At 39.4% G+C, this 16,868-nt stretch overlaps 1 protein-coding gene across 2 annotated transcripts; it reads left to right on the top strand.

The window, feature by feature from the left end:
- Positions 1–279: 279 nt before the first annotated feature.
- On the top strand, positions 280–10,615 carry prkcsh (PRKCSH beta subunit of glucosidase II). Of its 2 annotated transcripts, none has more exons than XM_080775632.1 (18): positions 280–352; positions 810–967; positions 2,040–2,156; positions 2,788–2,883; positions 2,982–3,039; positions 3,395–3,512; positions 4,574–4,703; positions 5,524–5,608; positions 6,630–6,708; positions 7,078–7,161; positions 7,246–7,410; positions 7,492–7,582; positions 7,893–7,962; positions 8,207–8,296; positions 8,382–8,456; positions 9,028–9,127; positions 9,367–9,527; positions 10,394–10,615. In XM_080775632.1, the coding sequence occupies exons 2-17, from the start codon at positions 880–882 to the stop codon at positions 9,511–9,513; spliced, it is 1,593 nt and encodes a 530-aa protein (XP_080631758.1). In that variant the 5' UTR covers positions 280–352; positions 810–879; the 3' UTR covers positions 9,514–9,527; positions 10,394–10,615. The 2 variants fall into 2 exon arrangements, with proteins under 2 accessions (XP_080631758.1, XP_080631759.1); XM_080775633.1 differs by lacking the exon at positions 10,394–10,615 and adding an exon at positions 10,081–10,377.
- The last annotated feature ends 6,253 nt before the right edge of the window (positions 10,616–16,868 follow it).

Genomic DNA, 16,868 nt, shown 5'->3' with positions numbered 1-16,868 from the left:
CAGTGGCAGATACATTGGAAAACAAACAAATCTAGCGAGACATGTGGTATCATGTGATCGAAGCTTTATTTTACAGCAACACCTGTCACCTGCACGAGATGGCTGCATATTGTCTGCACTCTGCATCCATCTCTTTGCATCCATTTAGCAGCACTTCAATACCCACAGTGCACTGCTCAAGTTCAGACGTCCCCATTGTGTCCACCAATCAGGACGCGTAAAAAAACGTTCCGTCAAATCAGAGTGAAACAACACGGAACACGCTCCACACAGTTGCGCATGCGCCAGGGAACCAGGAAAGGGTAATGAGCTGAATGATTGAGCCATTTATCCACAAAACAATTTGCCTGAAGTAAGTGAACTTACATTTGGTGTTAGTTTATCGTGTTTGTAGGAGGTAATGAAGGGTTGTTGTTAAGGCATACATACAACGGCTGATTGCTTTCGCATTGTAACGTTAACGTTTACCGGTATGTGTTTTTCGATTAAATCCCTCTAGCTCTAGCTAATGTGGCTAACGTGTAGCCTGCCTGACTGCAGCCGTCAAAAAGTCTAATTTATTTTAAAATAATGTCAACATTTATTGGATTGTCATTTAATCACCTCGAGCTGTTCCGTCAGAGTTTTCTGTGTCTAGCTGTAGAAAAGCATATGTGTAATTTGCTTGTGGCAAAAAATAAATAAATAAATAAATATATATATATATAAATATATTATTATTTTTACATTTTTGAAGAAAAAAATAGAAATATTAAAAAAAAAATTAGACGTGCTTCATTTGTTGTGGCTTTCTTTCATTTCATTGACAGGTGCTCATAGAATACCAGCATTGCCCATCTATCTATCTATCTATCTGACCTGGCCGGCCGTGAAGTGATCATGTCCAGTGTGTACCTGCTGTTGCTGTTGACCGTGGGAGTGGTCTCCTCTGTGGAGGTTCAACGCCCCCGCGGTGTTCCCTTATCAAGTATGTTCTGTAACGCAGCAGGGTTTCTCAAAGTTGCCGCCGTGATGCAAGTCCAGGGGTTCCTCAGAATACTTAGCACTGCCATTTAACCGTATAGACGTTGGAAAATGGATGTGAGTCGCACTGTTCTTGGTGCGTTCTTTTTCAATCTATCGTACACAAAAGGCTCATACATAGTCTGGATTTACGGTGGTTAGGTGACCACCGAACTACAACATGACGTCACAAGCCACGGTGAAGAGCAAACCACCGCCACCGCTCCAGCCCATCTCTCTGTTTTTACTCACCACCGCTCAATGTTATTTCAGCTCCGGTGGTCAGCTCACCACCGGAGCGGTGGTCACCTCATCACCGAAAATCCAGACTATGAATAGGCCTAAAGTCTCTTCACCAAAATGTGCAGATCTACAAGCTCACAACGTGTCACAACGTGACGCGGTGTGAGCTCGTAGATTGGCTATTTTTGTCAAATGTTCTCCCCATAATAATAATAACTTCATTTGTACAGCACCTTTCATGACATGAAATGCAGCTCAGTGTTTTGCAGAGCAATGAAGAAAAAATGAAAAGCAAAGGCATAAAACAACATTAAAGGGATGTACACTATAACTGGTGTATTTTCGATTAGGAATTTTTCACTCAAAGGCTTTCAGCTTTCAGGAAGAAACCAAAAATACACAGGGAAGACATTTGAATATTATAACCACACCTGTTAACTCCATAGACACAAAGTACAAAAATCATGGCACTCCATCCTTAAAAATTTAAGAATAGTCCTATTCAAGTCCTTCAAGTGCTTAAAGTAAAAAAGTTTGGTCCTATAATGGAAACAGATATTCTCTCCTGACAAGATATTTTCCTCATGACGTACGGATCTTGGAGGGAAAGTTTCACATATTTATGTAGCGCAATATGACATAAGATTCTAAAACTTAACAATTCAGGGGTGCCGTGGATGATAACGTTATTTTCAGGGGTGACCTGAGCCAAAAAAGAAAGTTAGAAAATCATTCTGTTAAATCTCAGCGATGTCTAATTGCCACTGACTGTGTTGTTCCTTCACCACCAACAGAGAGGCAGTTCTACGAGGAGAACAAACCGTTCACTTGCTTGGACGGCTCTCGCACCATTCCTTTTGACAGGGTCAACGACGACTATTGTGACTGCAAGGACGGCTCCGATGAGCCAGGTACTGATGGCAGTCCCTGGACATAGTCGGGTTGTCAACGGCATGACATTCTGACAACAAGCTCTTACAGCCTGCATACGTTCTGTTTTCTCACACTACTGCAGAAGTGGTGGATATTGCTTGCAATCTCACGATAGATATGTATCACGATACAGAGGCCACAATACAATATATATATACGGTATCTCGATTAAACATTTATTCAAAATAATAACCATGTTGCACAAATACAGGCCCCCCTTGCAACTTGCAAGGGGGGCGTTGATTACGTTAAACAGCACTGTGTCAACCAGATGAGTCATGCCATTTATTGCTGTATCCATACAGCAGCCTCTCGATCGATTCACCTATCGTCAGGATTTTCGATCGATATATTGCCATATCGATTCATTGAATGCACCACTATACTGCAGTAAAATCACCAGTAATTAACCTATTGATTTAAAACCAGGAAAGCATCCTTTTAGATTTCAGCATCTGCTATTCAAAAGTAGCAGATCTACAAGCTCACAGTGCGTCACTTCGTGCCACGCTGCGAGCTTGTACATCTGCTATTTTTCAAAAAGAATATACAATATATAATATTTCCCCCAAGTGAGTTGTATATATTTTAATAGTCATTTTCTTTTAGGCACGGCTGCTTGTCCCAATGGCAGTTTCCACTGCACTAATGCAGGTTTCAGACCAGCCTTCATTCCTTCCTCCCGCATAAATGATGGAATCTGTGGTAAGAATAATATCCTCAAAATGTCATGAAATGAAAGCCTTTCTTCAAGCTTGGTAGTGTGTTTTGACTTTGGAGTAATGCATTCTCTCCCATCCCAGATTGCTGTGACACAACAGATGAATACAACAGTGGAGCATCATGCAAGAACACCTGCAGGTGAAAATGCTTTTGTGCACGTCGCATTCTCAACAAACGTGTGTTCCAGAGCCCCCCAGCAGTCTTTGAGAGGGTTCCAGAGGGTCCCCACTCCCAGGAAAAAATATTGATTGTTTAGTTATGAACTAAATGGACCCTTATGGGCCTGTATCAAGCTGGGGGTCTTTGAAAAAAAGGGGGGGGAAAAGAAAGAAAACGGTAGAGAATCACTGCTTTGTTTTGTGTTTGTTCCCTCAACCATGGAAGGGCACTTTCTTGTATTGATGTGTACATGTACAGTAGCAGGACTTGCAAAAATGACTTTAATATGTGAAGGTTTCTATTTCTATTAAAATAATTGTGTTTCTGTGATCAGGGATATGGGCCGCAAGGAGCGAGAAGTCCTGCAGAAGAATGCAGAAATAGCTAAAGAAGGCTTTCTGCTTAAGCAACAACTGATACATGAAGCCAAGAAGGGCCAGGAGGAAAAACAGGTGTGACTCACTGTGAATGACAAAATAATGTCTGGAGGTTGGTTGTGCGATCTGCAGCCATTTCCGATAAACAAGGGAAACAAGGGAAAGTATGCACATGCATCACTTTTCCACTGGGACACGCCCCCCCCCCTCATGTAGACGGTGGCACAACGGGGTGGCAACAGGGTGGCGTTTCATTAATTTAATAGCAAAATGGCCACCATGTGAATATAGTCTATTGAGCAGCATGGAGCATTGCAGTTTAGAACCACTCATTGGAAATCACTCAACGGTCCTGCTTATCACCTGTTACTAAATGTCATGTAATGCAGGAGGCATCAGGATGTTGTGTTATTGAAGATGAGCGCTTCCAAACACTCTGACGAATAATGACCTGGTGACCATGTCTATGGTGGATTTCTATTAAACATAGCATATAGAGGATAATTCAAGCTTTCTGTACACTACACATGACATGTTGGTTAGTTTAGTTAGTTTAGTTTAGTTTAGTTCCTGCATAACTTCCTGGTACGATGATGTCACGCACATAGCCTCTATAACATGCTGTTGTGTTTGAAAACACATCAGTCCTTTCCCTAACCCCTGCGGCTCTTTCTGGCATGATTAAAACCTGATTTATATTGCTGAAAATCGGTTTGTTTTGGCATGTGCCACTATCGGGTGATACCTAATACAGCAGCCAATGCAAGACAACCTTGCTACTGTTGGCAAGCTATTTCTGTTTTATGTCAGTTTTAGAGATGGATAATACATGTATCTGGCAGTTAAATTGATAATGAATGACTTATTACAGCTAGAACCTCTCATCCAGTAGTAGATGCCACATACAAATCAAGGTTAATGTTTGTAGTATTCTAGTAAGCATGACGCTAAATCTGTTCTCCTTATTGCATAGTGTTTAATTCATATATTATACATTATATATTCTTTAACATAATATGATAAGGAATGTATATATTCTTTACCCATAAATATATTTTTTACCCATAAACAATTCAATGTAATACTCAATTACGATATGACTATATTCAGAGTTTATCTGTTGTACACCTCAACAGGGCAAATTGTCAGAGCATCAGGCTACTAAGAAAAACATGGAAGAAAAGCTGGAGGCTCTGAGAACTGCAAAGGAGACAGCAGAGAACCCGGAGAAAGAAGCTAAAGATCGCCATCTGAAGGCTTGGGAAGGTAATGCATCTGAAAGGGTTCCTGATTCTTTGAGGATTCCTTTGTATGTTTTTACAGTGCCTAATAATCAATTGAATGCTGGAAGTTCACACTTAGTACAAATATATATGTATATGCATTGTATATATATTTATGTATGTATATATGTATATATGGCTCAGGAGGTAGAGCAGGTCGTCCAATGATCTGTGGGTCGGTGGTTCGAATCCCGGCTCCTCCTGTCCACATAAGTGTCCTTGGCCAAGACACTGAACACTACATTGCCTCCAATGAGTTGGTCGGTGTGAGCTTGCCACCATTGGTGAGTGAATGTGGGAAGTGAGGATGCTGGCGACGACTGTTCGCCGCTTCACCTCCCAATGTATGAATGAATGAACCTTGAATGAATGTAAAGATTTACATTTTATTTTAGAATTTTCATTTCTAATTTATATAGGCTTCGATTATTAGGACAAATTTGCGCAACTGTAAATATGAAGTGGTGTGTAGGCGTCCCATCCGTTTAATCCCTGGATCATTTTGAGTATGGAACTATGGATGCTATAGAGATGGTGCTTTCTTTTCTTTCTTTAGCATAACTATTGGAGCCTACTATGACCCTTTGTCATTTTGACTTCAACCTTTTAAATGCAAAAGCTACCTCTCTTCAAGGCAGCCTACTGATAATTCCTGCTAATATAAGTTTCATGAAAGTCTGGCCATCCGTTCTTGAGTAATTTTCAGTTTCAGTTTCAGACCCTGCCATGCAGGAAGGGTAATCTACATTGGAAGCTATTAACTGTTAATCAAGGAATGAATAACAATTGTCATTCTCTTTCAGAGCAAAAAGCTCTCATTCAGGAGGAGAAGGACAAGGCTAGGATGGCCGAAGCTTTTCTGGAACTGGACGATGATGCAGATGGATTGTGAGTATTTGTACTCTCTGTAGGGGGGAGTATTTGTACCAGGGGCGGGCCGTCAGTGGGAGCTGGACGTACGGCCGTTTCCCGGCCTGGGGACTCCTGGGGTCTGGCCTTCCAGCTGCCAGATGATCACGATCACAGTCACAGACCTTTACTTGGTCGCGCCTTACAAGCCAGGCAGCAGGCCCATTGAAAAGATTATCTCAGGGTTCTACAAATATCTATGTCCTGTAAGTAGACTTAGAAATAAAACTAGTGTTGACTAATCATTAGAAGTGGCTCTTATTTTGAAGAGGAAGTCCGTTTCGGTTGTAGCCATTGAGTCAATTGCAATGAGAGTTGTTATGATGTCGGCAAGCGCTGTAGTCTAACCAAGATTAGTAAACATTACAAGAACCCACATGGATTAAAGCTTTTAGTTCATATAAAATATGACTTAATATATTTACTTAAAAAATGTACACATTTTGGAAGTACGTTAAACATGGAGCTGCAGCATTAGGTGAGTAGTTAATTGTATAAGTCTCATGCTGGTAAAACCATCAACAGGTAGGCTACAGTACTGTCACTGCCTGCAATAATGTGAAGTTATTAATTGAAGTTCACTTAGCTTGCTTGTGTCTTGCCCTTAAATAGTGGAACTGTTTGGCCGCTGTGCCAATACTTACTTACTTTACAATTTTAGTTCATTAGTTTCAGTGGGACCCACGTGCACTGTACTGCCTGAACTCTCAAATGGTTTGAATTTGTCTGAGAGAAAACTGCAGTAGCCGAGGCTAAAGGCCTATTCATACCTCGTCCATCACTCAAAACAACGTTTGTTTACAGCAGGTTCACGTTGCGGGTCATGTGCACCTTCAAAATAAGGGTCTTCGTTGCAAAACACTGACTGGCAGTGGCGGAAGAATTAATTCATTAATACCTGGCAGCTAATGTGTTAAAAGGATCAAACACAAAAAGGCTCCAGAGCTTATTCCCATATTGTGATCATCGTGAGTCATGTTGTACTTTGTATCCATTTCAGTGTCTCAGTGGCTGAGCTTCTCTCCCACATTGAGCTCGACCCAGATTCGGATGGGGCCTTGACAGAGACAGAGGTGCAGGTAGGATGTCAGTTATTGTACCTAGTTAAAGAGAGAGTTCACCCCCAAAAAAAGATTACTCACCCCATGGAGACTGGAATTCATGATGACCAGCAGTGGTTCCCTATGGAGACGCAAATAGTCTCCTTTGTGTCTGCATAGGGAACCACTGCTGGTCATCAAATGACCAATCCATGGGGTGAGTAATCGATAGGAAAAAGAGTCATTTTGGAAATGAACTATTCCTTTAATGCAGAGATTATTTTGCAGCAAGTACATATTCCTGCAGCCTTTGGCTGTTTAGTTTTTTATTTTTGAGCAATTTTAACAGAAGGTTTTGGGAGCTGAATAAAACAACACGTGGTGCTGCTGTGTCTCATGTTTAATAAGGGATTGCTGGGGGGATCAGACAAAGTGGACACGGTGGGATTTGAGACGGTGTGGAGCAGCATCAAAGAAAAATACATATCTGAGGTAAGAATAATCTAAGAATCCTCTCTTGGGTGCTCCCTGCATGCGATTGGGCCAGCCTTAGATCTATTCATCAATCTCTGACAGACTCAGGCTGACAGCCCCGTGGCGGTAGAGCCGCCCCAGGAGGAGGCGAGGGAGCCCGTCGCCGACAGTGACTCTGAGCACTATCCCGAGGAGGACATCCCAGAGGAGGAGGACGACGACGACGAGGAAGATGATGAGGACGACCAAGAAGAGGATGATGACAAGGCAAGCTTCTCCTCTCCCTGGGCTTGCGTGGTAACAGAACCATGGTCTGTCTTAGCGACTAACTCTCATCTCTGTGTTTAGAGTCCTCCTCCAGTCCTCCATCAAGAGAAGAAGGATGATGATGACGAGGCTATGCCATCCTTTGATGAAGATACACAGAAGCTTATTGATGGTGAGTATATAGACCGTAAACAAAACTGACGGCAATGACATTAATATGATTGTTTACTTTTATTTGTTTATTTTAGACGGGATAATGCATATTGACGTTACATAAATGCAATGTAAATACACCGGATTTAACAAGAATGCTAATTCTCATCAGTGTTTATAGTATGTATTACCATGGACAGCTCCCGTGTATTTAGCTTAAAACACGTAAATGAAACTCCTACGATTAACATTATTTCCCTCACCTGCAATGTTTCCATTTTTATTGTGGAGTAGTAGTATTTCCTCAATGAAATCCATCTCATTCTCAGCCGCTCAGAAAGCAAGGGATGAATTTGACGAGGCTGAGAGAGGTCTCAGGGAAGAAGATGATCAGATCAAGTAAGTTTAATGTGAATAGACTTCTTTTTCCACTAATCGTTTCAGGGAGTTCACAGGCTAGCTTTGACCACTGCAGTGGGTAGAAGTTGATGTGAATGCAACAATGCCCATAATTTCAGATATTTATTGAGTAATGGGTGCTATAAATGAGAAAGCAATGTGAAGCATTTATTGTCTGTGTAAGAACTATCTGATTCTGTTCTGATTCCTCTCATCTAATTTAACCGTTTTGATTTATTTGCAGGAGCCTTGAGAAGGAGATCTCTTTTGACTTTGGGCCCAGTGCTGAGTTTGCCCACCTCTACAGCCAGTGTTACGAGTTATCTACCAGCGAGTATGTGCACACTGAAGTCAAACAAACCTGCACGTTTGTCTATGTATGAATTATCAGTGCTGAGAAACCTCTCCGTCATTCTCAGGTACATCTACAGGCTTTGTCCATTCAACCGTGTGTCCCAGAAACCCAAGTATGGCGGATCAGAGACCAACCTCGGGTGAGCTCAATATTAAACCATTAAGGCCTGAGACCTGATTCTACAAAATGTCTTCTAAATCATAACGGCTTTCTGAAAAACATGTTTCTATGTCAGTGGTTCTCAAACTTTTTCATGTCAAGGACCCACAGAATGATCTGTATTTGGCCGCAGACCATCATCTCTTCTGTGAAAGAATAATATATTAAAAGATTTGCACACATTTTCATGATAAAAAAACAAACAACATATATATATATATATATATATATATATATATATATATATAATAATAGCTCAAATTTATATAGCGCTTTTCTAAACATAGAAACACTAGGAACAGACTTTATTAAGAAAAAAACAAAGCAAAACATAACGGATACAACAGGGTTAAAAAAGATAAACGAGGGAAGGGGGAGGTGTGGGGGAATCCTATCCAGACCTCATATATATGCTATTTTTCAGAAGCTAAAGTATACAATAATGGTGACACAGATGCACTCCAGGTCTTAACAGTGTCCCTATGTTTTGCTATATAGCAAATTTGAATTGTGGTTTTACTCAACAATATCCTTCCATTTTCTCTCTCTAGATCCTGGGGAAGTTGGGCGGGACCTGAAGGTGACATCTACTCCATAATGAAGTATGATCATGGAACAGGCTGCTGGCAAGGCCCTAACAGATCCACCACCGTAAGTCTGCTTTTCAGAACCTCTGTTTGATTATTTAACAAAGAAAATAATCACACCTGTGTGAAGTGATACATCATCTCATTCCGGCCAATCACATTCTGCATCCTCACTTTCGTCTTCAATGTTTGTATTTACACAATGTTTGTGTTTACAGTACACAAACACTCAAAGCTATTTATTGTCAATGGCATTCAATGTTTGTGTTAAGACCATGTTTGTGTTTACACTATGCGTTTCAGGTGAAGTTAACGTGTGGAAAGGAGACCGTAGTGGTGTCCACCTCAGAGCCCAGTCGATGTGAATACCTGATGGAGTTCATCACTCCTGCTGTGTGCCACGAGCCTGAAAGTCTGGATTCCACACATCACGGACACACAGAGCTCTAGCTTCACTCGTTATGGTAAGTTCATATCGGTTCCTAAACGACCATGTGGCGGCAGTTACACACTGATGACAGTAATGGTGGACCATGGATCAGCTTCTGTTCTTTTTACTGGATCTCAAACAAAGAAAGCATTGTTTGTTGGACAGGTGTTAGCGTAGCTAGCTTACAGTAACATCTAATAGTATTAGTATACTGGCAAACATGAAATTATAACATGCTTTTTAGATGTAGGTTTGCACCTATCCGACTGGCAGTACAGTACAATTCTGTATCGTCAACTGGCAACAGTTACAGTATTTTCTACATGGCACTAATTGAAATGGTTGTGATCATTCTTGCACATATGCTGCGCTCTACTTTTGAGCCAAACTGTGTCTGCCACATTTCCAAATACAAAAGATGGCCTTGAAGGTCTTGTGTAATGCGCCAACATTTACTTGGAATAAACATACTTATAAACGTTTTGATCCCTGTCCACTTCAGTTGGGGATCGAAGTCATCCACTAAATAAGTGTTGGGAGAGTCGGACTCATTGAAATATTGAATGTAAAGGCTTCCTTAAATGTAGGTTCAGCATATAAGACCAGCAATAAAAGCGAAGACATTTTTTCCAGTAGAAGAAGAACAGAACAGAAAAAACAAGGTACTATTTGTTGGAATTAAGTTTCTTATTCTTAATACAAGCATGTAATAGCTCTGTTTTTACATGCTTAGTTCATAGGTAAATGCCTTTCAGATGGGAGGGATTATGTTTGCATTTGTATTTGATTTAAATCAAATTACTAGCACTTCGCCCTTTTGAAATCAAACCTTGGGGGGCTACAGCTACGCAATTCTCTTCAGCAAAAAACTCATGTGGATTCATATGCTCTCTCTTTCAGGCTGTTTTTAAGGGACCAGATCCATTTCAACCTCCTGCAACTGATCTGCTGTAACAAGTTTCTACACTCATCTTTATTAATAATGGAGACTAGAAGTGAAATTCCAATTTGTCTTGGTCTCTCTGCACTTCCATTGCCTGTCTTGTACCTTTTGTTTTGGGCTAGAATTTTGTCAAAAACTGTCATTCCATTCTTTTCGAATAAAGTTCCTTTTTAACAGATTCTAAACTCGCTTCCTTTTTACTACTGCAAAATATGAATAGATGATGGTATACTAGACTTATTTATATCCTGTTGAGATCAATTTAGATTTTCACCTGGGCATCTTATCCAACCAAGTATACGCTTGTTGCACTTGGCTGAGGTTGGATGATATGAGAGCAACAACAAATGCTTTATCCAATACATTTATTGGATAGCCATAGCCGTATTAAGGCTACTCCGAAAGACATGTGTCATCTTAAAACTTACAAAAATACAGTACATTGTATTTCTATTTCAAAACGTAGTGAAATAGGTGATCTACAAGCTCACGTTGAAACACTGGACTAAGCAATAATGCAGGTCGTCTTCCAAGTAAGTAAGGGAAACATTTACACCATGTATGGTACTACATGAAAAAGAAATTGGGTCACTCAGATTTGTAACTTTTATTTTTTTCCGGCATGTAAAGTACAAATAATTAAACAATTCCATGAAAAAGTCTTCAAGCGTCTTCAGCTGAAATCCCAGTAATAAATATCCTAGACTAAACTGAAAGGTTTATTTTTTTCTTTGTTACATTTTGTCATTGTTCATTTGGTCATGTTTTGGAAGTATGAGATTTTGTTTTTTTTCTCCCCACCGACGTTGGATGTCAGTGGGTCTGTTTTGATCGTTTCACTTTTGATTTGTTCTACCATTCCAGGAAAAATGTAAGAAAAACATCACTAAGTTACTGTGTCCCCTCTTCTAAATAAATAGACACAAAATACAGTTGGTTGAGAAACAGAGGAACCACTCACCCCATTGCCTACCCAAGAATCCTTTGTGACTGCTGTTAGGAGTGCTGGATTAGTTTAAACAGGTGCTTTGGCCTGGGCACTAACAAAAGCATCTTTGTACCAAGAACATCTTTGAACCATTAACATAGATTGGAACCAAGATGATCTCAGCACTGATGTCTTTAGGGAAATCCAACAATCCATAATCGACCCATGATATATGTTAACCCATCAGAATAGACTGGAAAGTATCTTGAGAGCACATCTCATCTTGGACATTGGCCAATCTTCTGGCTTGTTTACTGGGTACACTTTTATAGGCCACAGCAGCCACGCCCCAGACCCTGCTAACACCGGCTTTATACCTAGTTCTGTGCCCGTGTCTTGTGCTGGAAATAGACAATCTACAAGCTCACAATTTGTACACTGAGCTTGTAGATCCGCTATTAATGGTGTGAGACACGGCACACAACCAAGTATAAATCAGGCTTTAATGTCCTCTCAGGGGTTGTTGGGAGTGGTTGAAAAAACAAGACTGTGATTAGATTAAATAATCAAAAGATTTTTTCATTTAACAAGACAAACAGAACACAGGCAGTAAAGGCATAACATCTAGCACACAGCATGTATGTTTATACACTTCAATTAGTTAAATATAGCAGTGCATTCTTTGACTATGGAGAACATTTCCAAATCGAACTTCTAAAGCAGTTTTTTTTTATCTATGTGTCCCCCTTTTTAAGAAAAGAAATGATGTAATCACAATTTTGGCAAACTTAAAATCTTTTTAAACTTGCAAATATAATGAAATAAACCATAAATATACACAAAACATACTTTATACGAGGCAATAATAATAATCATAATAAATAGTTTTTAAGTTAACAATAAGTTAAAACTACAAGCTTAAAGTCGCCCAAATAATACAAGTTTGTTGGCGCTATCTTGAATTTTTTCTGTTTAAATTATTTTTATGTTGCAACAAAAGCTACCACAGACTTTTACAAACACAATTGAACACAGTTTGATTGAAATAAAAAAATCTAACTAAGTCTAAAATCGGCATACACTGTAAGAACTAATTAAATAATGGAAGAAAAAAAATAACAAATTGTACCCAATCAAAGCAACCAAAAGAAAATATTTGACCCATGTGTGTCCTCTATGGCAACGTCAACAACACAAAATACGTTAATTTAACAAGTGAGTCTTGATATGTAAAAAGAAATTAATAAATTACAGGAAATAAATTATATTTGAAATTGACACGGGCTAAAACTGATGATATATTAGACAGTATTCCTTTCAAGGTCATTTAGAATTGCTCTATTATGTCAGCCAAATATGCAGTTTGTTTCAGCTTGCATGGTGAGAGCACAAATCAGGGGCTGGGGGAAGGGATTATGGACATTTAGAAATCAGAACTCTCATTGCTTTTGATTCTCTTAATGAATCCGTTTCTTTTAACACTTCATTTTTCTGAACATATTTGATCCTTTCACTATTCCGCAAACCATTTCAGTGTGACGTTTAATTTCTTTTTAAAAAATATATATTCATTTGTTCTCAGTCAATATAAAAACAAAGCACATTGCACTTACTGTTCCATAGGAAAGTTTTTTTGTCTTTTTTTAATGATTATTGTTGTTGCTGAAGCAGTTGTACTACTGTTGTCCTTGGCTCTCTACTGTACTGTAGGCGTGTGGGAGAAGGGTCACGTTGTAGGGCTGTTGGTCAGGGGTATGGTTTGACTACACTAGACTGGACATGGCTAGGTCAACGACTCCAGCTGCAGCTGAACGTGGCCTATTATTGTCTTGGTTGTTCCTAATGGTTTTTACCACTCATCAAGTGCTCAGTTCTGCTGTGCTACCTTTTTCGTGCAAATGGCCGGAACTGAATAAATAAATAAAATCAAATAGCTAGGTGGTAAGATCTAGCTATCTATGACCTGTACAGGTCCTGCTTGTGGTTTGGACTGGACACACCACAAACGTTTTGGAGCATATTTGGGAATGAAGGGTCAGATATTGAAAGGAACTGGGGTTGTTATTTGAGGTGGCGCAATGTTCACAGATTGTTATTAGGATTGATGATGTTAGGATTGGAGCGAATGCACTATGGATGCATAATATTTTTCCTTTGCCAAGATATGAATTGATCCATCACCATTATGGTTTTGAGATATGCCATTTCCATTAACTGACATAGCTGAAAAAACATGCAAATGAGTTTGCTTGCTTCTATTTAATTCAGTCTAGTGATATTAGTCCGTTTACTATGGTGATTTTTAGGCTACAAAATGTAAACTGATATGCACAACTAAGATATTAAATAATAATTATAAACCAAAATTATAGAGGGTCCCCATTCAATAAATGACAAAGATTCATAGAGCAATTACTTGGGGAAGATAATATAGCTAATTTAAATTTATCCTACTTGGTTCTGGCTTGCAACAATTCTTTGGCTAAAATAAAATCAATTTTAATTTAATCATACATATCTTTTTAATTGATGTTCAATAAGAATCTGGATAATATAAGTGACTTTAATGTTTCTGTTTGCAAGCAGTCATTGATTTTTATTTTCCAGCTGGGCAATGAGCCTGACTCACTGCAGCTGTTTCTGGGACTCACAAGTCAAAGCACTTGACTTCACTGCACTATCATTGAAGCAACACTGTACACTACCTCAGCACAGGAGATACGAGTGTGTCTACACACTCAGATGTGTCTGTCAGATTATACCCCCTAACTGTTTAATTTTGCCTTTTTTCCTAGTTTTATTTTGTTTAGTTTTTTTTACATCAAATTTGTTTTCAGTTAAGACAATTTAAATCATTTCGATATGGTAAAACAGTTAAGTTTGTATGAGATACAACTTTCCTTCGCCCCCTCCCTAAATCCCCTCCCTCACACCACATGCCTTGTTTGCCCTCTCTCTGCAAAGATCAGAGGGTTTCATATAAAGCCATGCGATGTCCCAATTTTTTCCAAGCTTAAGAATCTGTAAAAATTCAGCACAAGGTCTTGTTCTTTTGTATGTATAAAAATAGATTTATCTCTAATGTAATCCTTTCAAAGAGATCGACATCCTCTTTGGCTAACACAGCGTCATTTAGAAAAGCAAGAATGTCTTGACTATAGTCTAATTTATACTTCATCGCGACGGTGTCGCTTGCCAAATATAAATTAGGCTTACAGTTGACCTTATTTCATCTATTATCATGTGCAGATGTCTCAATATTAGAAGGCAATTGCTCTCCCCTTGGTACATTTTAAGTCAGGTCTCTAACAGACAGTTCAGCAAGACAGGTTTTCGTTGGTCTTAAATGTTTTATCAAGGGTGCCATAAATAATTTCCATGCAACTGGGTTGGGGATATTTTGAGAAATGCTATTTTGGTGGTAGTGCCCAACAACGTCCAAAGCAAATATATTTTTGACACTATATGAAGGTCTGATTTTGTACAATCATCTATTTAGGACGGCAGGAGTGAGTTAAAAGCTTGTTCTGGGAAGCCTTTTGATTGAGTGGAAGGAGTTTAAATGAAACTAAGGAGCATTTAGCAAAGCTGGAGGAATTGGTAACAGACTCCTCTAAGGCTCAATGATAATGAGATCATTGCCAGGTAACATTGCTCACACCCATGACTCTAAATCAGTCTCAAGTGTTCAGTATAATTGGAACTGCAGTCTCTATCTGCTCTATGCAGGTTGGAATTATAGAGAAGTGATGTTTTCTGCTGAAATGTAGACCTTTTCTTGGGAGCGTTAGTTTAAAGTAAAATACCGGTGTTGTAGATGAATATATACGATAGGTGTATGTGCTCATCTCTATTATTTCTATGCTACCGTGGGCCTGCCTGGAGCATGTGACACAGAAGCTACTTTCTGCAGAACACTGCGTCGCAGTTATTTTGGAACTAATATCCTGCTGACAGATGTCCTTGTCAGTTGGAAGCCATAATCCTGGACTGTGAATTTCTTTCCCGTGTCCGGTAATAAACAGGAACAAGTTCATAGTGTTCACAGCATTTCTGAATTCATAGCATTCAGTTGGAACAATAGAGATTACATTGGGACTGGAATCTGTTTATTATTACGGAAGCCATTATAGGCTACAGAATGTCATGTGTTATGAGACCTCACCTCATATCAGTACATCAAAGCCACGCAAAAGAGAACGGTCCGATGTGTAATACTGATCGAGGTACACTGATCAAATGGTAACACCGGTATTTTCCTTTAAAGTTTTCTGTCTTTTGGTGAATGGGTTTCCCTTTAGACCCAGCACTCCCTATAGCTCCCTAGATACGTGATTGAACACTGTCAACGTGGGAATACAGCCACAACGCTCTTAAGATCACAGACAGCTTGTGGTGGAAACATTCTGTAGATGGATACAGTTTGAAATTACAGGGCTCTTCCCCTCCCCCCCTCGTATACTTATAGTTGATAATTGAACCATGTTAAATGTGCATTTTGATGACAAATGTACAGTATGCGTACTGTCGCCGTGTCTTTTGGTGTGAGACCAAATAAAGTGAGGGAAATATAGTGAAGCCTGATTTATACCTCATCATAAAACGGAGTATAAATGAAGCATGATTCTGATGGCCTTCAGGCTATTAATTTCTGTGGCCAGTATCCATTAGCTAACCTAAATAATATTGGCTCTGAGCTTATAAGCTCGCATAGGGTAGAGAAACTAGGCACCACCTAATGCAGTCAGGAAACAGTAGTCAAAGTTTCTAGAAAATGCTTACATACTCGGCTATTATAACCACCTTAAATATTGAATATATAGTTATATTTTAATATACGTATATAAGAGAACACTGTTTTTTAATTTTATTTTTCTTTTGATCTAAAAAAATCACTGATTCAAAATGCCCAAGTGTAAAAAAGTGACTACATCCTCTCCAGCAAGATAATGGGGAGAGATGGTAGGGTAAGTGTTTGGGTAAATTGCACATATTCGTTCATTTAGATTTTTGATCATTTTGTTCAGCAGTTTGTCATTATTTGCCTGAATTCAATCAAAGCACTCGGCACACATTCTCTGTCACATTCGTTAGACTGTCTCCCTCGCTTCGGTCTCTCACCCCTGCCTCCGAAAAACCCGACTACGTATAGCCCTACTAATTCAATCCAGGCAAATGTAGGGAAAGACTAGCATGTTGTCTAAAGAGAAAAAGAAAAACTCTACTAGTGTATTTTTTGTTTTTAAACTCTGACGTCTTGTGTGTTATGTTTTGCGTATGGATGTGTTTGATTGTGTTTGCGTGTATGTGTCCGTGTATGCGTCATGTGTACGTGATCGTATAATATGTCATGAATGTGTGTCAGAGAGAGTCAGTCCAGGCCCATGTAGAGGTGTTGGCACAGGGAGCTCATATACTCTCCCTGCAGGGTGAAGTGCTGGCACCAGCAACTCCTCTCTCTCGCTCTCTCTCTCCCTCTCTCTCACACTCTCTCTCTCGCTCGT

Source organism: Protomyctophum bolini (genome assembly GCF_963924005.1).
Source record: "Protomyctophum bolini genome assembly, chromosome: 11".
Classification (NCBI taxonomy): domain Eukaryota; kingdom Metazoa; phylum Chordata; class Actinopteri; order Myctophiformes; family Myctophidae; genus Protomyctophum; species Protomyctophum bolini.
Note: the sequence above shows the minus strand (reverse complement) of the source record. Positions and strands in the feature narration are given on the sequence as shown.